The sequence below is a fragment of the Aythya fuligula genome, chromosome 1, assembly GCF_009819795.1.
Source record: "Aythya fuligula isolate bAytFul2 chromosome 1, bAytFul2.pri, whole genome shotgun sequence".
NCBI classification, from domain to species: Eukaryota; Metazoa; Chordata; class Aves; order Anseriformes; family Anatidae; genus Aythya; species Aythya fuligula.
This window is the reverse complement of record NC_045559.1, coordinates 80,653,860-80,677,314: the sequence shown is the minus strand read 5'-3', so window position 1 is coordinate 80,677,314 and position 23,455 is coordinate 80,653,860. Positions and strand designations below refer to the sequence as shown.

The following is a 23,455-nucleotide window of genomic DNA, read 5'->3' as shown; positions in this document are numbered from 1 at the left end:
ATCTCTCTTCCTTTCCCTGCTCCCCCAAACAGATACACCTATGGGAAGGGTGTCCAGGGAATGGTTCACGTGCAGCTTTGCCAGAAGATAGCAGTGTTCTTACCCAGTGCTTCGAAACCTGATCTCTGTCAGGAATTCCACGGCCAGGTGAGATGCTTAGCAGAAACTGAAACCCATGCAGTGAAAATTATGGCCAACCCTAGGATAAGGCAAGGCTGCTGGAGCCCTTAGCTGAAACAGTAGTGATGGCGCCCCTTGGTTTTGGCTACTTGGCCAAGCGTCTGCTAGTGCTGCCTCCTAGTAACTGTGTCTGCTGACTATGACTCTGTGTGTAACATGTGCCTGCTATACATTCTTGACTGCTATCCGTACACTGCCTTGTTTTCCTATTGAATGGGGCCTTATTTAATTTAACATGTAATAACATCTAAAGGTTCTTTTCACTCAGGGAGATAAATAAAAGCGATTGTGAAACCGCACCAAAAAAAACAAAACCCAAAACAAAAAAACAAACCAAAACAAAACAAAACAAAAAAACAGGCTAAAAGGGTACTACAGGAAGAACTCACAGAGGATGAAGACAGCTTCCCTCCACCTCCTCATGTCTCTCTGGTGCTGGCATCTGGCTGTGTCACATTGTGACCTAGTGGGGATGGATGGCAGAGGCTGTGAACATGGCAGCACTCTCTGAGTGAGATTGCTTCTTAGATAGTCATCTGTGAGCAGGGATTTTGCATTGCTGCTACTGCCCCATTTGGATAATTTCTGACATAATTGTCATAATCAGATGTTGTTTCCTCTCTTCATGATTTCAGACAGACAAGACAGGTTGCTTCTTCACAAATGTGACCCTATCCTCCTTCAGCCGAGACTTCCGATACTATCAGGACAGCATAGTTGCAGAGGCCTCACTGGTGGAAGATGGCACAGGTAACTGGAAATATCTCTGCTATCTATGAAGAGGCATTTGAAGATACACAGTCTTACCAAGAACACAAGAGGCTTTCAGTCTAAGAAGGGCTCTGAGCTTTTTGAGCCCACTGGGGCTTGCCATCTAACCTCACAAATGCAGGCAAAGCCACAGATTCCTGAAGGCATGACACACTCAGACTGTCCATGGTCTAATCTCATGGAGTGAAGCTTAGGGACCTTTCTAAGGGCTCGAAGCAAGTGGGAGGGAGACTAGATACTTGGAGCCCTTGGGCGAGTCATCTCTCTGATACGAAATGTATATGTGCATGTACATCAGTATTACCAGTGGGTCACTCTACAGGCAAATTGCTGAGAAGTGCTTGGTTTCCTTGCTCCCTCCCTTATGTTTCTGTCTTACTGCTCTTATTCAGAGATACAGGTCAATGCATCCCACAAATTACTCATTTCCAAGATTGGCGGAATGGCCTTGTTTGATGATGTGAATTCTTACTACCACGCTGGAGAGATGTACAGGGGGAAGGTAATTCCCATTATGGTCCTTTGGAGAGTAACATCTTTTTCTGCCCCACCTCTAGCAAGGGCTTGGGAGGGCATGAAGGACTCCCAGAGACAAAACTTCTGAATTGTCAAAAGTGAGAAAAACACCCAAGACTATCATTTGTCATTGATAATGACAATTGTCATTGTCAATAAACCCTGAGTAGTAGCAGCTATGGGGATCTAGGAGTGGGAATGGGGGTGGGGGCACCCAAGCATTTGGAACTTCAGCAGCCAGAAGGCCTTCTGTGAAGGGTTGGAGAGTACGGGGATTTCATCATGCTTAAATATGAATCAACAGGTTAGTGCATGGGATAATAGGAGGCTACCAGTAGCAGTGTTGGTAAAATTGTTAGGGACTGGAAGGGTGACCTTACTGGCTTTGGACATGCTGCTAGTGACTTGGAGAAGAGGAGACTCTGTCCACTGACAGTCTTCTACGTTTCTGTCACTTGCCATGGTATTCTCAGATTAGAGTCATCAACTACAAAGGCAAGACACTGAAGCACAAAAAAGTTCTCCTCGTAGTAAGCAGTGGTGAGCAGAAGTTTCAGCATAAGTACCTCACTGGGGATGCTGGGGAAGTTTCATTTAGCCTGAATACAACTGCTTGGAACAGCACCTCAGCCTCCCTGGAGGTAAGTAAACAAACGTCTGTCTCACAGACCTTTGTTCTTACAACTGTCTGTGTTCACATCTCTCTGTGTTCATATCGGTTGTGAAGGTGAGGGGTAAGCATGCTTCTCAGTGCTATTTACTGCCCCACAGACATCTTCCTTGTTCCCTCTTGAGGGACTGGAATTCCAACCTGAAACACCTCTGCATGTTCTGGCTCTTGGTGTCCCTTTAGAGCTTATTCTCTGGATACCAGCTGCTTTCCTCATGGGCTGTTCACACAGAGACTTGTGTGATGGTGTTGTTCAGACCTGTCTTGAGGTTCCTATTAAGCCACAGCTGGAGTAAATTGCAGTTGGCTTGCTTAACTAAAGAAATAACCTGTTGTTTGTTTGTTTGTTTTTTCTTACCAGGCAAGTGTACTGCATCAAGATTTGGATAGAGAGCCTGGGACAGTTGATTTGAGTTACCAGAAAGCCTCTCATTTCATACGTCCATTCTACAGCACCAGCAAGAGTTTTCTCACTATTGTCCGTGTGCCAGAAACGATGCCCTGTGGTAAAAAGCAGGCTATCCAGGTGGACTTCAGAATCTATCAGGAAGACCTGGAACATGGGCCCAAGCGTGTCATTTTCTCCTACTTCGTGAGTTTCTGGGGAAGTGCTAATAGGTGGTGGCTCAAAACACAAAATCAGCATCCTCCACAGGAAGCACCCAAGCCTGATACTTGATAGCTTGGACTCGGCCCAGGACAGGTAGCTCATCTAGCCATCATGGGGCTAGCATCCTGGTTTTGATTCCAGGACTGCAGTAGTGGCATGAAAAGCAGCACCTTTCTTTTGGGCTCTGCACAGGTCGAGGTCAAGTATTGACCTTATCTGTCCCCCCACCAAGTTCTCTGAACTTTCCCTGTTACCTGAGCATGTGTAAAGCTCCTATCCTCCTCACACTCCCCATTTAATCTCCAGTTTCAGGCATACACTGGTTTGCATAGTGGTCTCAAAGACTATGTGACTGGCATTCCCTTCCCTTTCTGAATTCTTTCCTAGTTCACGGGGAAAAGAGGGATAGTCCATGCAGGCCAGAAGACTGTTTGGGTTGGGCTGCCAAGAAGTAAGTACACTGCCTGGTTTCATGTTAAGCAAGCATTCAGTGTTCTGTGTGGCATCCCTTTATTGGATGTGTGGTATAAACCTCTTTGCAGTTTAGAGCTGGCTCACCCTTCTTCTGTCATGTCAGAACAACTTGCATTTCTATCTTTCACGTCTTTTTTCCCTCTTGCTTGGTACCAAGAGAACAGTGGTCAGTATTTCCTGGCCCACGGGCTCATTTGTTGCCTTCATTTTCTAAAAAATTCTCCTTTTGCTGCCCATGCCAAGGGCATGAAACTATAACTTTGCCCTCTATCAAAACTATTCTGCTTTGATTTGTAATTGTGTCTACAAATAACCTTTGAGTAGTTAGAATGACAGAACTTATCATTTTGATGGGTGTTGACTGTTGACTCACTGTTGTCTTTTTTTTTCTTTAACCTAATATAACTTAAATTATAGGTGCTTTGAGACAAATGTGACCTCTTTTTTTGGTGATAGGATGGGAGATGCTTGGTGATGGGAGGCTTTGAAATATGTCTGAGACTTAGTCCTTGTGGAGATAAATTTGAACTTAAAGGAAATGTTTCATCTCCTTGAGGCAATGAACAGAACCAGGAAGAGTCTTCTTCAGGTCTTGAATACCAGGTCCAGAGATGTGCTGATTGTTTCAGTGGTCTTCAAAATCTCCACGGTCCTGAAAAAGCTGAGGAAAGGAATTAGACACATGCAGAAGGGCAAAAGTTGAGTCCATTTCCATTACCAAACTTACTTTTTTCTCTTGTTTCCTCTCTCCCCCATCTAGTGCTGAAAGGCTTCTTCTCCATCCCTGTTACCTTCAGCTCAGTCTATGCTCCAGCTCCAACACTTATTGTTTATGTTATCTTCCCTAATGGAAAAATCATTGCTGATTCTGCCACCTTCAGTGTCTCCACGTGTTTCAGAAATAAGGTAGGATTCATGTCAGAGGCCATGACTAAGTGTGCGAGAGTGTGTGTCTGCTGCAACCAAAGAAGAGACTGTGTAGTACATAATACGTGTGCTGTGTGTGGCTGGCACTGTGTGGGGTGCCATGTCATGTGAATAGTGAAGGGTGTTGTAATGAATTCATCAGGTATGTGCTGCTGTGGGGTGCACCAATGAGTGCTGAGGGAGCTGAGGGTAATTGTGATGCCTCTGTATATAATCTTTGCTCAATTGTGGCAACTGGGAGAAATGCCCAAAGACTGAAGGAAAGCAAATGTCACTCCCATCTTCAGGAAGGTCAAGAAGGAGGAACTACACACTCGTCAACCAAAGGACCAAATCTTGATCCTTTGGAAGGGGATAGAACAGCTAATCCTGGAAACCATTTCTAGGCACATGAAAGAGAAGAAAATCATCAGGAATAGGTGGTGTGGATTCACAAGGAAATCATGCCTGACCAACCAGATCAGCTTCTGTAATGAAATCACTAGTCTGATGGATGAGAGGGGAGCAGTGCTTGTTGTCTTCCTGGACTTCATTAAGGCCTTTGATGTTGTCCAATGTAAGATCCTCATAGGGAAGCTGTGCCAAGTATGGGCTAGATGAGTAGACAGTGAGATGGATTGAAAAAAGGCTGAGTGGACAAAAACAGAGGGTAGTGGTCAGTGGTGCAAAGTCTAGCTGGAGGCCAGTAACAAGCGGAGTACCCCAGAGATCAGTACTGGGTCCAGCATTGTTTAACATCTACATTAGTGATCTGGACAATGGGGTAGAGTAAATTCATGAAAAAAAGAAACTGGAGGGAGTGGCTGATTCAATAGCACAGCCATCCAGTAGGACCTGGACTGGTTGGAGATGTGGGCTGACAAGAATCTCTTGTCAGTGGAAACACTGACAAGGAGAGGCAGAAGGAGCTGGGACTGTTCAGCCTAGAGAAGAGGAGCTGAGAGGGGGATCTTATCCATGTGTATAAATAACTGAAGGGAGGGTGAAAAGAAGATGCAGCCATGCTTTTTACAGTGGTGCCTAGTGCTAGGAAAAGAGGCAGTGGGCACAAACTGGAAGACAACTTCCATCTAAACATCAGGAAGCACTTCCATACTGTGTGGGTGATAAGGCAGTGGCACAGGTTGCCCAAAGAGGTGGTGGATTCTCCCTCCTTGGAGATCTTTAGAAGTGACCTGGACATGGTCCTGGGCAACCTGCTCTAAGTGCCCCTGTTTGAGCAGGGAGGTTGGACCCAATGACAACCACAGATTCCTTTCAACCTTAACCATTTTGTGATTCTGTGCTGCTGTATTTGGGAAAGGCAGAGAATATCTGTGTTTATCTCCATAAGCTTGTATAGCAAGTGCATCCGGTAGGATCAAAGTCCAGCATGGTTATTTGTGTGACTCCCAGAAGGGCTCAGGGCTGGTCTGCTATTGCAGAAGGCACTTAATCTTGTTGGTACATTATATTAGTAAGACAGATGATGGAAGAAGTGGATTTTACTAGCCATTTAGAAAGGGCTGAACTTCTGTAATCATTGTGACATTCATGGACATCTGCTTTCTGAGCACTCCAAAGACTAATGTCTGAGACCTAGAATTGCTCCTGCTCCACAGCTGCACATCTGCCATGAACAGTCAGATTCAAGCAAGAAAGGGAAATGCTTCAGGAAACTGAGACCAACCTCACAAAGAGTCTGGAGATAAAGACCAGGCTTGTTCTTTATAGAGAGCTTCAAAAGGAGCAGAAAGCAAGCTGTGTGAGGTGTGTGATCATGACTGGCTGGCTTGCTGGATAAAGAGTGTGCTGTGTTCTAACACTGTAATATCTCCAGTACTGTTACCTGCACACAGTGATGGTGGATAAGATGGTTTCCCCTCTGTCGTTCATGTGACCTGTCATCTTTCCTCTTAGAATCACAATGTGGTGTTTTCTTAAACACCAGGAGTTCTGTGAGTCCCTATGAGATCCCTTGGTTTCCAGTTCAAGTTGTGTCCTTGGAAATTCTCTTCATGTAGGGCCCTTTCCTGCACAGGAAGTGGTAGGGTGGCCAACACCAGCAATGCCATATATATTTTGCCTGCATTTATTTGTTCTTCTCATCCAGGTGGAGCTGGGCTTCTCAACGTCCCAGACTCTTCCTGATTCAGAGGTTGGTTTGAACCTGCTGGCAGCTCCTGGGTCCACATGTGCTGTCTGGGCTGTGGATCAGAGTGCCTTTTTGCTGAAGCCAGAAAAAGAACTCAGCAGCTCCATGGTGAGTAAGTCTGCTCTGACTTCTTCCCCTTCCTTTGTACTGATATGAAGAGGGAGGGAGAGAGAGAGAGGAATACAAGCTGTTGCATCTGTTAAGAGCTTCTCTCTCAAGGAACTAAAAGCACTGACTAGAAGGATCAAGAGCACTCTCAGTGTGGCACAGGTAAGCATTAGGAGGCATCTCTTAAAGAGGTTGAATGCCACTCAGTGCACCTGTAGTAAATCCAGACCCAGGTTCTGTTGTTCTGTCTCATGTTCAGTTCAGCAGGTTGTGCTGGCTCTATCAAAAAAAAGCCAGTGAAGAGTAACAGTGAGCCTGTGCTTTCTGGCATGCATTCGTGCGTGATAGCCAGGAGCAATTCAAACAGGCCTTGGATATGCTACACAAAGTGAATGCCAGGTATTATTTGCACTGATTTTTTAATTTTTTTTTCCCCCAGATCTATGGGCTCTTCCCATCTGTTTATAACTCCGGGTATCCTCGCCAAGTGTCTGAAGATGATCATTCATGCGGGTTCCCAAATTCTGATGAGCCTGATGTGTTTACAGCATTCAAGGTAAAAATGGTTGATTTTGTGGCTTGGTATAATTCATGAATTGAGGGAATTGTGGCCCCCTGACTTTACCAAGACCCTAGGAATGTCATCAAAGATAGTATAGGGAACAGATTTGGTATAGGTCCTGATAATTCACTTGTTCTTTGAATAAGTGACTTGAAATTGTTGACCAAGGAGAAATTATTGTGTGGTTACTGCATTTCAGTTGTGCTTTTCAGGATGCCAAGTATCATTGATTACTTTAATTGGATTCTGCATGTTATATTTAATCTCTATATCACAAGCAATTTGGGCTGCCCAAAATTAATCTAGTCGGAATTGCCCTCTGCAGGCTGAGAAGACATAATGCTTATATGACCACATGTTTGAAAAGGAAGAAACTTGTTTGACTCAGACCAGATGGATTAACATAGGTTTGCCCCTTGCTGAGGATCTGAATAATTCTCTCCTAAACTGAAGCAAGAGAACAGTTTACCAAGCCAAAGGACAGCTGAGTCCCCACTACATAAAGGGACAATAAAGCACAGGATGAAGGACAGAGAGGGTAAGAAAAGTATATGGTGCCTCATTCTTTTTTCCTTTTTTCCTACAGGAAGTGGGGTTGAAAATTATGTCCAACACCAATATCAGGAAATCAAGACTGTGTCTAACTACTCAGTCAACAACTATGCTGCAGGAAACAGACGTGATCACTTCCAGGCCCATGTTGATGTTTGCTCAGCCTCATAAAGCACCTAACAGTAAGCACTTGCCAGCTTCTTCTTACATGAGATGCTCAGTCTTTCTGGTGAAAGCATTCCCGGGTTTGAGCTAAGAGGCAGTACTTGCTGTAGTTGCAAATGGAGAAAAGACCATTCCCTGGCTCTAAACCTGTTGTGCTAGCGTGATACTGTGTGGGACTCAGAACTTCTGGCTCGGAAATGTTAGTGAGCTGTCTGGATCCCAGGTCTTACCTCTGACATGAGGGAGTAGTCGCCCTTCCTTCTAACACCAGTAAGGCCCAAAGCAGCTCAATCATTTCAAATAGGCAAGATTAATGCAGTGCTTCCCATGAGCTGACTGTCTGACCTGCAGCCTGAGCTGGGATGAAGCCCCTTTGTTCTAAGGTGCTGAGGACCTGTAGTAACACTGCATTTGTTATTTCCAGCAGGGCATCTGTTGACATCTACCCATCAGCCCACCATGTTTTCACCTGTTTCTCCAGCTGAAGAGAAAGTGCACAAACATTTCACAAAAACCTGGATATGGGATTTGTATTCTGTGGGGTGAGTAAACTGAGCAGTGGGGGCCTAGTCTGGGTGGTCTAATCTGACCTGGAATGGCAGCAGATGCAACCCACTTTAGATCATGAGCTACCAAGGAAGACACTAGGATGTGTCACATTGAAGCTGATGTCTGCATCAAGTGTGTTTTCCTGTCGTAGATGACCATCCATCCATAGGAGATGGCTGGCATGAGTATATAAGAAAGCAGGTGTGGTTTGGCTAAGCAGCTTGGTTTACTGCCTGCACTCTTGTGGTAGCCTTGTGAGTCAGCAGTTCCCAAAGTGGGCTCACGGGTTGTATCTTGGGGTGCAGGAGAAGCTGAGCTTCACAGAAGACCTTCACAAGGCTGGGAATTATGTCCTGTGAGAAAGGCTGACGGTTCAGTGAGTGTTCAGGGAGCCTCGTCAGCACAAGTGAGGAAGACAAGTTACTTGGGTCTGGAGTGAGTGTAAGATGGGGGGATGAAAGGGCAAACACTGCATGAACTCCCAGGTACTTCTCCAGGTACTCTGGAGAAGGAGTTCCTACTCAGCATCAATGTTGCTCTCCCTCCCTGACGCTCCCTATTCCTCCAGGACTCCCCATGGACCATGAAGCAAATTGGTATTTTCCAACCAGGAAGGGTGTGCAGTGTATGCCCCAGGAGAGGGAGCAGAGTGCTGGTGGTGTGGGAAGCCATTTTACACTGAGCTTCAGGAGAGGGGCAGGATGAGCTTTTGGAGATTTTCCATCCCTGGCTTTAAGAATTTCTTGTCTGGTGTCTGGAGACTGGCACGTGCTCAGGCCAGATCCTCCCAGATCTGCCCTCTCCCACCTGCCCTCTGTTTCCAGTTACATCCATCTCTTCACCCGCTATCAGTGGGTATCTCCTATGTGATTTGCCTGCCAGCCTGATGTGAACAACCAAAGGTGTTTCATATTGTATGTGCCTGGCAAAAGTGTATTCTTTAGGGGAAAGCAAATGTTTCCAATTGTTGGAGTCAAATAATGTTGATTAGTTTTAATGAGGGTTGTTTTTGTCTGCTGTGGTAGCAGCTGTAGAATAGTCTGATGCTCTCAGAAATTGTGACATGGGCATAGGCCAAGTCTCTGCCCTGTCTTCATGTTAGAGTTCAAGCTGTCAATGTGTTTCACAGAAAGGTGAATGGCTGGACCTGTCTCTTTGGCTAAATTCTGATGGTCTCGGCCAGTCCTGCTGCTCTTTTGGTGCCTGGTTCTCTGTTCCTAGGCCTAGAGGAATAAAACTGCTGACAGCTGTAAAGCATTTTCACATGTGCAAAGGGCAAGTGCTGTGTGAGAAAAGTGACAAATATGATGATAGCATCCTTCAGCTATATAAATTATTTTCAAAAGTTTTCTGTTGATACAAATATCTGAGGCAGGGGTCCCTAATTTATCTAGGTAAGACCATCTGACTGTCAACGTGAAATACAGAAAGAGTGAAAGAAAGGCACTATTCCAGTCAGAAATAGCAAGTGCCTGTAGTAAGTAAGCTCTTCCAGCCTAGTCTGAAAATTTGCAGACTTTATATTGGCCTGCAGGGAGAGTGTGCTGATGGATGGAAAGGAATAGCAAGGCAGTGAAACACACAGAGGCCAGAGGAGAAGACATTGTGAAGCTAGATCAATGAGGGTCAAAGGGTGTAATGCTGAGGGGAGCTTACCTCTCACAGGGGCCTGTATGGGGGACTAAGCTGCCAAAATCAGACACCTGAAATAGATTCTGTGAATACCTCTTCCCTCAGCTGCTCATGGATGGTGTGTATTGGCATGTGTAGCTCAGCTTAATGATATGTCCTTGGGTGCTTTGCCTATGCTCCAACGGACGTAAATTCAGTAGAGGTTAGGAGTTAGGTGGAGGGGGTTAGAAGATGGGGTGCAGTGGGGAGAAGGGCACAGATGAGGACATCTGGTGCTGCATACAACAAGATTCGGTTAAGTGCTCTCATTGCTGTCTACTTCTCTTCAGTCCCAGTGGGAACAAGAGTGTCACTGTCACTGCGCCTGGCACCATCACAGAATGGAAAGCAGGGATGTTCTGCACAGGACGTAATGGCTTTGGACTTGCTCCAACCTCCAATCTGCTTGTTTTCAAGCCCTTTTTTGTGGAGCTCACACTGCCATCTTCTGTGATCCAGGGTGAGACCTTCACCTTGAAGGCCACAGTCTTCAACTACCTGCAGCAATGCATGAAGGTAGGTGAGCCCTGAAAAGCTTTGAAAGAAAAGTGGGGAATGGGTAGGTAGGAGATGGCTAAAGTCCATAGCTTATTTTAATAATTAGGTGACATTTGTCTTGGTACCATCTATCATCCCTGCTGCCCCTTCAGATCCAAGTGACTGTGGAGGAGTTCACACACTTCCAGCTGAAGCCATGTGAAGGCTGTGTCTACAGCAGCTGCTTATGTGCTGGAGAAGCTAAAACATTTCAGTGGAGTGTCACAGCTGAGCAACTGGGTAAGAAGAACAGAGGAGCTGGGGTGGTGGAGGTGGGAGGGAGTGGGACCAAGGTAAGGATGATTTATAAGGGCTAAATGAGGGAGTTGGGTTATATGCCCTGTTAAATCTGAGGGCGCTCATTTGCATTCATCCTAATCAACTGATTGCTCACAGTTTTGTGCTAGGAGGTACAGAACCTCTTGCACATAGGGCTCTAATCCAGTTTTGTTGTTGCTGACAGGTGAATTCTATTATATTAACAGGAAGTGCTTCCTCAAAGATGTTTTCTGTACTAAATGTACCTTGTTTTCAGGGCCCATGAACATCACCATCAGCACAGAGGCCGTGGCCACCAAAGAGCTCTGTGGCAAAGAGATACCATTTGTCCCAAATCAAGGACAGAAAGACACAATCACCAAACTCCTTCTTGTCCGGGTTAGACAACCTCTTCTGTTACCTAGATCTTACAATGGGTTTTGTGCAATTCCCAATTTGGTGCAGATTAATTCTGAGAGTTGCCCTTTGTTATTCAAGGTCTGTAATTAGAATCTCAAGGCGTGAGCTGGGGCCAGTTTTGAGGGCTGATGAATGTGGGAGGTATGTGGGTCTCCTCTCAGCCCCCATTTTTCTGTTTGTGGTCAGGCCTCTACATGAAAAAACTTTAAATATTTATACCTTTTCAAGTTCTCTCTCCTGACATGTCTGCTGAATCTTACTGTATACATTTCACAGACATTCAGAAGTTAAAATATTCTGAAAATCTTTATTGATTTCTTATCTGAAATTAAAATGATTGACAATAATTAAAATTTTTATGTCATAATGATGTTACTACATCTGGATCTCCAGCCTGAACCAGAATTCTGTTCATATCTATTTCTAATCAACTTGTAATCCTGTTTCTCTCCTATGTACTCATTACTGCTACTTTCAAATGCTCCAACAGCCAGAGGGAGTGCTAGTGGAAAAGGCTCACAGCTCCATCCTGTGTCCCAAAAAAGGTAGAGAGATTGTTTTCTTCTTTCACCCTGCTCATCCTCTGCTTCCTGGCTACCTCCTGGGTCTTTCCAATTATTGAAATGTTTTCCTATGTCAACATGACCAAGCTATGGAAGCACACTATAATTGTGATGCCTTCAGGAGCTTCCCCTGGGTAAGGGTGGGGAGGGGGGGATTCATGCTTGTAGCATCCACATCCCTGAAATTAATATGGAGGACTTTTTCACCTACAGTAATAGCCACACTATTGAACATGATGAGGCTTGACTTTGGATTTCTGCTCCTGTCTTGACTATTATGGTATATTATGGGGCTATTTGCAGCTTTTGAGAGTGCTAAGTGCATTGAGAAGACATGCCTGCTACTGAAATCTGAAACAAGTTGGGGTAACTTACATAGAGAAAAGCAGGTAGGTGGCTTTGGCCACAGATGGTTTGTAGAAGAAGATCCTCTCACTCTCTTGAGAAGGAAGGCTATTGGGATAGCACAATCACAAAGCACTGTGGATAAGAGTTGAGGGTGGAATGGAATGTGGTTTTGTGAGGTGATCTGCAACTTTTGTGACAATAAAATGGGATGTTAGCACTGTCTTGAACAGTTTCTGGGGATTTTTAAGGCTATTTTTGTCAGAATCTCTTTCTTTTTTCTCCTTCCCCCTGTACCTTACACTCTCTGGTGTCAGGGAGTCCAGCACAGGAGTCTGTGTCCTTGATGTTGCCTCTAAATGTGGTTGAAGGTTCAGTCAGAGCTACAGTCTCGGTCACTGGTAAGGAATTCAGCTGTGATAATACCTTTCCAACTTCCTTATCTCTGAGAACAGTCCTAGGAAAGCCCAAACCGAGAATTCCCTATACTCTTTCTGAGGTTTCTGAGGCTCCAACTCCCTTGGTCCTTCCATGTTTATGGCTGAGTTTCCTGGTTCCAGATGCCCTAAAACACTCAGCAAGGGAGAGGTTGTTCTCTTTATGGGTTTCCCCTGGCAGGATGGGAATGTGTATGCAGAGCACAGTGGAACTGATAAGCTGACTGGACAGAGCTACCTGCACACTGCTGTGCTGGGGGTATCTTACCTAGTACACTACCAGGAACTGGTCACCTGTTTGAGGAGGCGAATACCCAAAACCCCTGTCCAGGAGGGGGTCAGGGTGCTTATACTCTGTTCCAGGTGACCTCATGGGGACTGTACTGCAGAACTTGGACCACCTGGTGCATATGCCCCATGGCTGTGGGGAGCAGAACATGGTGCTGTTTGCCCCCATTGTCTATGTGCTGCAGTACCTGGAGAAGACAGGACAGCTGACCCCTGAAATCAAGGAGAGGGCAACGGGATTCCTGCGCAAGGGCAAGTACAACAGACCCACCTTGCCCCTATGCCTTCTCCTTTGTCCAACCTAGTCATAGTCCCTGGTGCCTACTCCCCTTACCTGCAGGGTACTCCACCACTCAGAACATTAATACCACTCCCATTACCTGCTCAGTGATCTCATTGAAAATACCAGTTTGAACCCTAACATCCTATCCTACTTCTCAGGGTACCAGATACAGCTGCAGTATCAACACCCTGATGGTTCTTTCAGTGAATTTGGTACCAAGGATGAGTACGGTAATACTTGGTAAGCCCTCGGCTCTCTCCCTGGTGTCCTCCTGCTGTCAGACAGCCTGGAGGTGGGCAGCTTTCTGCTTCTAGCACTGAATCCTTTTTTGTCCTGTTGGATGCAAAGTGTTAAAAAGTGTTAAAAAGGATACAAAGCTTTCCAAATAAATGTTTTTTTGGGTTACGGCATCCCACTGGTATGCAACTATCCTTGAGATGAAGGATGACACTGGACTGACAAATTAGGATAGCACAACAATAGGTGAGGAGGGACCCAGAGGTTTAAATTCCCACTTTTATTCCTTTTTGTTGGTTTCTGGTTAGATTCTTTCTTTTGACTTATTCTTCCTTCATTCTTATTTGCTCAGTCTCTTATTGTTTCTCTTTTCCTTCTCTCATGCATCTTTTCTGTTCTCTCTCCAACCAGGCTGACTTCATTTGTGGTCAAATGCTTTGTCCAAGCCAAGCCATACATTTTCCTGGACAATAGGAGCATCCAAGCTGCTCTCAACTGGCTGGAGTTCCACCAGCTTCCTAATGGGTGCTTCAGAAACGTGGGCCAGCTTTTTCACACAGCCATGAAGGTAGGAGCCAGAGTACCTTGAAGGGTAACTCAGAGCAGTTCTTGCCAAGTGTACTGATAACTGTTTGAGCTCACTTTTCTGTGTTGTTCTGCTTTCTTGCATGGAAGAAAAACAGGGATAGGTGGGACATTTTCTGTAAAGTTTCAGGTCTTTTTGTATTACCTTTCCCAGCTTTTGGATATTTATGCTTTTTGCAGGGAGGTGTGGATGGGGAAGTCCCCTTGGCTGCCTACATCACAGCTGCATACTTGGAGGCAGGGGAGACACCAGAGGTAAATACCTGGATTCTTTACTATGCTCATGTCTGAATCCTGAAGAACTTAGTGGGGTGATTTTAAGCAGGCAACAGAACATCTTGGAAAGGCTTGTGGACAAAGTAATGGGTCAGAAAGTAAAAAATCGTCACTTCTCAGGAAAAAGCTTATACTGTCCCTTGTGGAGGACACTGTTGGCAGGGGAAAATGTGAGGTTAAACTAAGGGGAACCATTGGAGTTCATGGCTAGATACTATGCTCATTTTCCAGTCTTGGGTTGCTGATTCCTGCTCCCTCCACCAGCCTCACACTGTACTGTTGCTCCTTGCACCTTGCACTGTGTGATAGTTAGCAGTGAATTGTTAGGGAGGAGATGTGGGCATTGCTACTCCTGCAGCCACATTAATACACATAGTGACATTTTTAATGTGCTTTATCTTCCCAGAAATTGGAAGTCTTGGAAAGGAGTACTGTAGGGAGATACATGTTGGGCAGTTGGAATTGTGCAGCTAAGTAATAATAATAAGGGGGAACTCTTACGAGTGCTAAGGCTCATAACTAAATACTGGACTTTGTGGTACTGGCAGTTAAAAAATATTGTCAACTTGATGAAGAAATGCTATTGCTACAGACTTGGAAAAACAGAGTTCCCCAGAAATAAGTAAATTAAGTGAACGAGTGGTGTTTTTCATTGCATCTGAAAGCTGTGGGTTTAAGGAAAAAAAAAAAAGAAAAAAGAAAAAAAAAAGACTGTTGGAAATTAAGCTTCATTTTGACAACAGGTGTACTCAGATCACCTTTTTCACTGTAAGAACACTCAAGTGTTAGAACAAGTTGATTAGAGAGGTTTAGTCATCTCCATCATTGGAGATTTTGAAGTCCTGACTGGATAAAACCCTAAGCAACCTGGTCTGATCTCATAGCTAACTCTGCTTTGAAGAGGGTGGGTTAGAGACCTTCTGAAGTCCCTCCTAATCTGAATTATTCTGTTTTTTGGTAATTCCATTGAGTGTCTGAGTTTGGCTGACTTTTGTGGAGAAGTCTTTTTATGAAACTATTTGACATGTTCTGCCAAATGTAGCAGAATGAAACACAAGGACAAGCACTTTCATATTGGTAGGAAAAAAAAAAAAAAAAGAGTTTATTGTATATCTTAAGAGCAAGTTCTGTTATTTGTAAAGGAAAGCAAAGTTACTGAGAAGCAACCAGACTGTGCTCTAAATCCATGAATAAAATCCAGAAATGGAGACAAACAGGACCTCAAATCAATTTGTGTGATCAACAGTGGAAGCCACTCTATCTGGAGTGAATCCACAGAGAGTGACTAGCACTTTGATACTGGTGATGTGATTCTTCTGGCTCTAGAGAAGATGACAACAGCATTGTTATCTAAGAAAGGATTGTCTGTGGAGTGAGGAATGCTTCACTGGAGCAGATTTGCTGATCTGAATGTAAACAGAGAGCTATTGGACAGCCATGCATAAACCATTGTTTTAAGATAAAATGTCCATGATAGTGAAAGAAGTCAAAAGTAATGACAAACAGATAAAAACACAAGTCTCACAATAGTTATTTTAGCCCTAGTGAAGGCAATTCTGAGGAGGTCTGTGAGTAGACAAAGTGGGAAACAGAAAGTTTGTCATAGTGCCCAGAAAAAGAGCGTTCTTGAGTGGGTTATAAATGGTTTTACAAAGAATGCAGTCACTAGAGATGAAAATCCTGAGAAAGAGATTGAGGGCGTACTGCAAGGGCTGATGCACTTGAGATGTTCAGAACAGATCCTACTTTCCCTTACCAGCATACCTACAAGGCTCATGCAAATTGTTAGGGGTTAAAATGTGAAGAATATGTTGAAGATAGTTTATGCTGTCATGAATGAATTAACATTAAAGCATGGTCTGTATGACAAAAAAAAATCCAGTCAAACAGCCCTCTACTTCCACTGTGTTCTGGAAGTAGATCCCTTTGAACAAAACAGATTGTTTATGTTGACTGGAGAAACAAATGGCATATTGTAGAGAAGAAATTCCTTAGCTGGCATGTGACTGCTCTCGGGGAAGTTCAATGCTTCTGTACAGTATGCACTTAGGACAGCTATTGCCAACACCAGGATGAGCACAGATTGCAGTAGAGTGACACTCAGTTCTTGTGTTAGTTTCACCAGAAGACATGAGAGACAGATGGGTTAAAATATGTTAGACTGTTCATAGAGAAGGTATTAAGATGCATGACAATGATCACCACTTCACAGGTGACACTTGAATTCTGGTAGTTGGACAGACACTAGCTCTGTTAACTCCATTTTAACCATCTGGGTAAGTGAGAGATACAAGAAGGAAAGTTAATAATAAAGGAACCTCTGAACTCTGAACAATTCAGGGATTTGCTCTAATTCTTACGTAGCTTTATTCAGTTACAGAATACAAAGATTACTGTGCCACTTGCAGTTATTGATGAGAAATATGGTGAGAGCTTAGCTTAGCTCTTCTGTTGGGCTTTACCAGAACAACCAAAAAGAAACAGTTGTATCCCGGAAACATTTGATAACTCTATGAGTAGATGCAATGAGAATTTCTGAAAATCACTGGCTGCATCCAGCAATACTACCACCTAGAGAGCTCCAAAATGACACAGACAATAGAAGGGAAAGAGGTGAGGAACATGTCATGTGTCAGAATAAATCTTAAATGTAGCCCTTGCGTGGTCCTTACCATACTTCATCAAGAAGCCACTTGGAGAGGGAAAACCACAAACTGCTGTAGATACACAAATAGCCAACAGGCAACCACTGCAAGCCTTTGGCTCATGCTTGGAACAGTGTAACTGAATGTTGGAATACAGTGCTGCTGAAACTGGTTGGTTTGCTGTGTCCTGCCAACAGTACTGATATTGTGAGGGAAACTGGAAGTCCGAGTGACCTTAAGGCACTGAAGAGCTGAATTTAACACAGTAATATTGGTCACTATGCTGGGTACAAGCATTTGCAATTGTGTTGTTACTCTTGTTGTGTTCTAAGTAAGATGTGCTGGTGTTATTGCAACAGTAAGGGAATTTATTTCCCTGAGAGAGCCCTGCTGAACTGCAGGACCAGTTTTGGGGGCAGTCTCTGTCAAGCACCTTGCACCAAGGGCTGGAGACACAAGTTAGTGTCTCAGGACACTAAGACATGGCAGAGACACTGCAGGGATACACAGGGAAGAGTGCAGGCTCAAGCACAGTGATACATGGTTGTGTGTACGAGGTGCTCTCTATGTCAGCGTATGCTAGTGCATCCTTCTGCTTGTGTACCTCTGTGTTTGCCTACCTCGTGTTTGTGTGAGACTAATATCAATGTAACTTTTCTCTGTAGAGTACAGTGGTGCGCAAGGCTCTGGGCTGCATCGCTCCTTCCCTCCCCAAAGCTGCCAGCACTTACACACAGGCCCTGCTAGCCTACACCTTTGCCCTGGCTAAGGACCAGCAACGCACACAAGAGCTTCTTGACATGCTTGATCAAAAGGCAATCAGAGCAGGTATGGGAGCCTGGTGATCACCAGAGAAGGGACATGTAACCTGACAAGCTGCCTTACTTCTTCTTAGTCCCTGACCCTCAGGACCAGCTCATGAGTAGCTAGCTAATATCAGGTATCTAGTGGACCTGGCAAACAGGACAATGGAGAAATCAGATGTTTGGAAGCTACTCAGTATGCAGGTTTTTGGCATATTAGTTTGTGTTTTGTTTCATTATTATTATTTTTTTCTATCACATTGATAAATGGGTCTTCACTGTGTAATACGGAGTATCAGGTATTGCAAAACACAAATTTGCATACGTGATATTGCAGCTCACCCAGTGATGTGATGACCAAACCAAGTGGTATTTACTCAGTGGTCTTTGCACACACAAGCCACTGTGCCTCCTAGACCTCAAGATTTCTTCCCTGACATCTCTCAGTATTATCTACTTCCTTTCTTTCCCAGGTGGGCAGATCCACTGGAGTCAAAGCCCATCCGAGACACCCAGTGCTTGGTCACCACCACTGTCTGTGGATGTGGAGCTGACAGCCTATGTCCTCCTGGCCCTGCTCTCCAAGCCAAACGTCACAAGGGCTGATCTCACCACAGCCTCTGGCATTGTGGCCTGGCTCACCAGGCAGCAGAATGCCTATGGAGGATTTGCCTCAACACAGGTAACTCGGGGCTGGGGAAGGTGATATTGCCTGCGAAAGATGCTTTGCAGAATCTATGCAAACTTGCAAACACTGTGAACACTGATGAGAGGAGTCCTTGTATACAGAGGTCCTCAGGTCAGCAAGTTCTAGTGACTTGGGGCCTCAGAGCTGTGGAGCAAGCATGTAAATGTAATTGTTTCTTCTTTTTCAGGACACAGTGGTTGCCCTGCAGGCCTTGGCTAAGTATGCAGCACTGACCTACAGCACAAAGGGGGTTGCAGAAGTGAGGGTGAGGTCTCAGAAAGGCTTTGGTAGGAAGTTCCAAGTCTCCTACCAGAACCGACTTTTGGTGCAGGAGGTGGCACTGACAGAAATCCCAGGAAAGTTCTCAGTGCAGGCCCATGGCAGCTGTTGTGTCTTTACCCGGGTAGGTTGCTCGCTTCCCACAGCCCCTTCTGTGTCAACCTTCTGCTCACCATCTTGTCAAAAACAACAGTCTGCTGCAGCTCTGTGCAAGGAAATGTGCATTAGCTGGGTCTTACTTCCACCTTGTTGCCAATGCAACAAACCTGTGTGTCATAAGAGACAGATATAGCGTGTCCACATTTTTTTTCTTCTGTGGTTCTTGGGGTATTGGAGGATGTAAACCTTGTATAGTGGTCCCTCTGTTGTGTGCCTGACTTTGCATGGTCTCAAGCAGACAGGAGAGCAGAAATAGCCCCAGTTGGAACGATCATGGAAGTTTTCCATTCCGAGTCACCTTTATTTCTGGTACAGGGATGAATGTGCTCACTGCATATAGTTTATCCAGTCACTGTCTGTGGTCCGTACCTTGAGGATTGGAATAGTTACTGAAAAGGTATGGAGATGATACTGAATTTATTATCCATGTCTTATTCTGTCTTTTTGTCTCTTTATGCAGATGGTGCTGAGGTACAACACACCCTTCCCACAAGTCTCCAAATCCTTTTTCTTGCAAGTGAAAACCAAGCCAGTCAATTGCACCGGGAATGATACCCACTCTGTAACTCTCTACGTCAATGTCAGGTGATTGTAAAGACACAGAAGACACAGCCACACTTAGGAAGAAAAGCCACAAATTGCTGGAAAGGTTAGGGGTGCTTGGCTGCAATAGAGGCATCCAGCAGTTTCAGCAGAAGGGCCAGATGCCAGATGGAATGGGTGGGAAGGAAAGATATAGGTGTCTGGGGAAGGGGAAATGTTTCCAAGGTCTTTGGTTCTTGCTAGTAAGAGTGGAAGTAGTCACCTCAGATTTGGGGTGCTCACAGCAGTGCAGCAGTCGTATGCCTCATGACAGGGAGCAGCAACTTCCTTGGCCACAGTCCTGGCTGGGCTTCCTGGCTTAGGATCTGCACACAGGGTATGGTGATGGAGGAAAAGAGGAGCTGGGTGAGCTCTGTTTGATCTTCTCCCTCAGGTACATCGGGAAGAGAGCCATTTCCAGCATGGTGATTGTGGAGGTATCCCTACTGTCTGGATTTGTCCTGGCTCCAGGATCTGGGATGCCTGTAAGAAGCCTGGAATCAGGATGATGGTGTAGTGTCAGCTGGACCATCCATGCCCAAGGGGAGGGGAGATTGCATAGGAATTTGTTGCTTCTCTCTCGAGCAATCTCATCATCCCTACCACTCTGCCATGTAAAGAAACATGAACGTTTGCTGTAGTCTCTTACCTTGTACCTTGAGCGTGGTGATTCCTCCAGCCCAATTGACTCAGTATACAGCAGCCACATAGCCTAGGTTCCTGTCCTTGGGTTCTGCAGGAGGTGGGTGACCCAGTAAGGAGATCAGACTGAAGGTCTAAGAGCCCCAAATAATTTTGGAAGTGAGTGAACGAGAATGTGCTCAGTCAAGCTTAGATAAACCCTTTGAGGATGTCTCACACCTTCTTTTCCACATTACTCAACTAAATTGCCTCCTCTACTCTCCTGTCTTAGATGGAGCATTGGCACCCTGTGAAAAGAACTGAAAAAACCCAAGCAGGTGTTGCCATCTACTTGGACAAGGTAAGTGTGTGCTACTAGAGAAGCTGTAGGAGTGGAGGACACTGGAAAAGCTGTGTGGAGAATCCAGGACTGGGGTAGCAGAGCAGGATTCGTCTTGAAGTCCTGTCTTTGGCTCCCACAGAGTTGTTATTGCCTGTCTTTAGGATCAAATTTAGGTGAGGAATAAAAACAACAGCTCATAAGTGAACTGCCATTTGCCTTTCTCCCTCAGCTGAGCCATAAGTCTGAGACATATGTCCTGCACCTGGAGCGGGAGATTGGGGTGACCAACCTGAAGCCAGGCCATGTCAGGGTCTATGACTACTACCATCCAGGTGAGTATGGTACCATGGGGTACCAGGGCTGTCTGGGTATTTGTGCTTGACTCTGTGCAAGGATAACTTTGGTCTCTCCTGTCCTGTTGCAGAGGAGCAGGCCATGGCTGATTATAATGTTTTCTGTGTCTGAGGTAGGTGTGAGCCCCACAAAGATGTTTTGCTGTTCCCTTCCTTAGCCCCTGTACAGACCTAGCAGCCTCATGAATTTTTCTCTGCAGCCCCACTATCTTTGCCTGAGAGGAGGAGCCCTGTGTACCTCTGATTCAGCATGTTCGCATCATCTAGAACTACATCTGGACTTCCCTGGGCCTCCATCTGTCCTCTGTTTTCTGGATTTTTTTTGTGTTGTCTTTGCTAAATTGCTCTGTAGGTGGCACATGAAATGGTTAACACATGCTCTTGCTGTAAAGTCTGGGGGATATCTGGGCTTGGTATAGTTGATGGGTCTGCCTGCCAGCTGAGTGACAGTGCTTGCAGACAGTTTTCACTGTTCCAGCAGAAATTCCAAGCAGAATTCATAGTACTAGTTCCAGCTTACACTATTTGGATATGGGTGGATATCCCACCTCTTCCTGGGGAGAGGCTGAATTAGGACAAGAATACCTGATCAAACCAGAGAAACACTTTCCCTGAGAGTTCTTATTGAGGGTCTGGTCTCCCTAGCTGTTAGCATCCCAGAATTAATCATTTCAGTCATCTTATTTTCTCTCTGGCTTCCTCCCTCTTCGTACTGTCTTTTTTTCTCCAAGGACCCGGTATGCTCTCTTACTATCCACTGTTTCAACCCCCAGGGGTCCCATTAGTGGGAGATGCCCTAGAAGAGCATGGCTGCTGCATTATTGCTTTTGGTACGATGGGGCATACACCACCTGCAAAGTCACATCTCAGTGGGCTTGGGATATTGGTGCTGGGACAGATCTCAAGTTGGATTTCAGCACCAAACCCCGCCCATGCCATGCTGCTCATCCTGACAGCCATTTCCTGGTGAATTCTTTTGGGTGTCTGATTAATTCTGATTGTTTTAATCCAGGGATTTTCTTGCTTGTAAAAAGAAGGAAAATAAAATATAAATCACAGATCTGGGTCCTGTGGTGTGTTTGTACTCTATAACAGATCATATTTACTCTATACCTTGGAGGAGAGTGCAGAAGCAAACTCTTAGAGAGACAGGTACCTGAACCATACACCTGGCATTCATTTCTTCCAGCACTGGTTTTCACTCCAGCAACATCGTGCAGCCATCAGCACAGGGTGAGGACTCCAGCCCTCTTTGGAGACTGATCTCACTAAACTTCTGTCCTCCTTGCCCAGAAAGATGGAGAGGAGTGATTCTATTTTCTCATTCTCTGAAGCTGTATCTTCCACATGACAATTGAAACACATGCTGTTGAGCAGGGTCGGTGCATGAGGCTTGACTCCATCCCTCCTAATGAGCTTCTGGAGAGTGGACAGAGTGAACAGGTCTCCTCAGCATGAGACGATGAGAGGCAGGGCAATTCAGCAGCCAAAGGGCAGGTGAAAATTCAACATCTATTACTGCTTTTTAAAACCAAACCTCCCAGTTTAAGGAACTACATCTTGTGATCTAGGATTTTTAAGCTTGTCAGTGCTGTGTCCCTGGATAGACAGGTTTCCCTAGAACCTTGCTAGAGTTGGCTGTGACAGTGTAATGGCTAATTGCAAAGTCAGGCTTAGGAGTGGAAGATCTGGAAGAGAGGCAGGGAGCTGAGGGTCTGGATTTGGCAACAGCCCTGGAACTTCTTCAGACCAGACTCTGCAGCAAGGCTGGGATTTGTGGTGGTTTGGAGGGAGGGATTTGGAGAGTGCACTTAAATTCCAACTTCAAAGTTCTGGAGCAATCATAAAGTCTCAGCAAGTCCCCACTTTGAGGCAAAGACAGAAGCACTGGAAGTTCTGTTTCAGAGTGAATGCTCTCCTTAAAGCACTGAAGAATCCTGCCTGTAAAGCAGGCTACTGAAAGCCTGCTCCATGTTTCATGTACAGGATAATAAGACCAGAATGAATGCCTAAATTCAGCATAGTGGTTAGGTGTTACCAGTGCCCTGTGCAGTGCCAGAAGTGTCTGCACTGAAATTGGCTTCTACTCCAGGAGTCACTTGCTCCCTGTTTGTGCACCTTTGTTTAAACAGGTGCTTTTTTCCACCTCATTATTCAATTTCCTCAGCAGGTCATGAGCAATACAGAACCCAACTCAGCAGAGCAGGATTTTCACCAGAATACTACTTTCTCTAAAACATTTTAAAAATAACTTTAGAGGTACTGCAGTTTCCTTTGCAGGTATCTCATCTCCCCATTTCCTTTATCTCTGGCAATGCTTGTATCCTTGCTCTTAATCCAAAACCAGAACTGTAGCCCATGAGGTTTGTACTTTGTATTGGTATCAGTACCTAGAGAGCAACCACTGGTTACAGCTTTTGCTTTTGCAGAGAAGGCAAGACCCACCTTAGCACTGCCATTGGCACAATGTTCTAATTATCTGTTTTGCACTGCTTAGCAAAGCACAGGCAACAGATGTGATAAAAGTCCCTGTATTCTGGAATAGGGATGTATTGGCAAAGCAACTGCTATATTGGTCACACGCACACATATATTCTGCATCCTCCTTATTGAGTCCAGAAGGGGTAGTTCATACCTGAACACATAATTGCCAGAGGAGCTCACACCCCCGAAAAACAGAAACGCTCACATGCATATGTGTACACACGCAATGTAAAAATTGCACGTAGCAACATTTTTTACTTGCTATCCACTGCAGTTTCTCTGCCCACATTATTAAGAACTCTTCCAGTTCCTTCAAAATATTCTTTCTCAGGCTTAAACTGCAGTATCTGTTGGGTCTGGCTTCTAGAGAGCATTTGGAG

At 45.1% G+C, this 23,455-nt stretch overlaps 1 protein-coding gene and 1 long non-coding RNA gene across 2 annotated transcripts; both read left to right on the top strand.

Annotated features, from left to right (window-relative positions):
• The first annotated feature begins 2,633 nt into the window (after positions 1-2,633).
• LOC116490060 (alpha-2-macroglobulin-like protein 1) lies at positions 2,634-19,783 on the top strand. The gene is made up of 21 exons (XM_032188975.1): positions 2,634-2,729; positions 3,135-3,198; positions 3,982-4,127; positions 6,241-6,390; positions 6,830-6,946; positions 7,539-7,686; positions 8,097-8,211; positions 10,180-10,405; positions 10,540-10,666; positions 10,962-11,083; positions 11,595-11,649; positions 12,330-12,413; positions 12,813-12,989; positions 13,179-13,260; positions 13,669-13,825; positions 14,023-14,097; positions 17,429-17,591; positions 18,040-18,248; positions 18,442-18,657; positions 19,153-19,277; positions 19,669-19,783. The coding sequence occupies exons 1-21, from the start codon at positions 2,634-2,636 to the stop codon at positions 19,781-19,783; spliced, it is 2,769 nt and encodes a 922-aa protein (XP_032044866.1).
• A 410-nt stretch (positions 19,784-20,193) lies between these two features.
• On the top strand, positions 20,194-20,704 carry LOC116493026. Its single transcript, XR_004253709.1, has 3 exons — positions 20,194-20,256; positions 20,468-20,570; positions 20,663-20,704. It is a non-coding gene; the product is annotated as an uncharacterized LOC116493026 (long non-coding RNA).
• The last annotated feature ends 2,751 nt before the right edge of the window (positions 20,705-23,455 follow it).

Bases quoted from the DNA above. Each gene is read 5' to 3' on its own strand.
- LOC116490060 (XM_032188975.1), top strand. From the start codon at position 2,634: ATGCCCTGTGGTAAAAAGCAGGCTATCCAGGTGGACTTCAGAATCTAT. The intron at 2,730-3,134 runs GTGAGTTTCTGG...ATTCTTTCCTAG, and splicing joins GTGTCATTTTCTCCTACTTC to TTCACGGGGAAAAGAGGGAT. The intron at 18,658-19,152 runs GTAGGTTGCTCG...CTCTTTATGCAG, and splicing joins GCTGTTGTGTCTTTACCCGG to ATGGTGCTGAGGTACAACAC.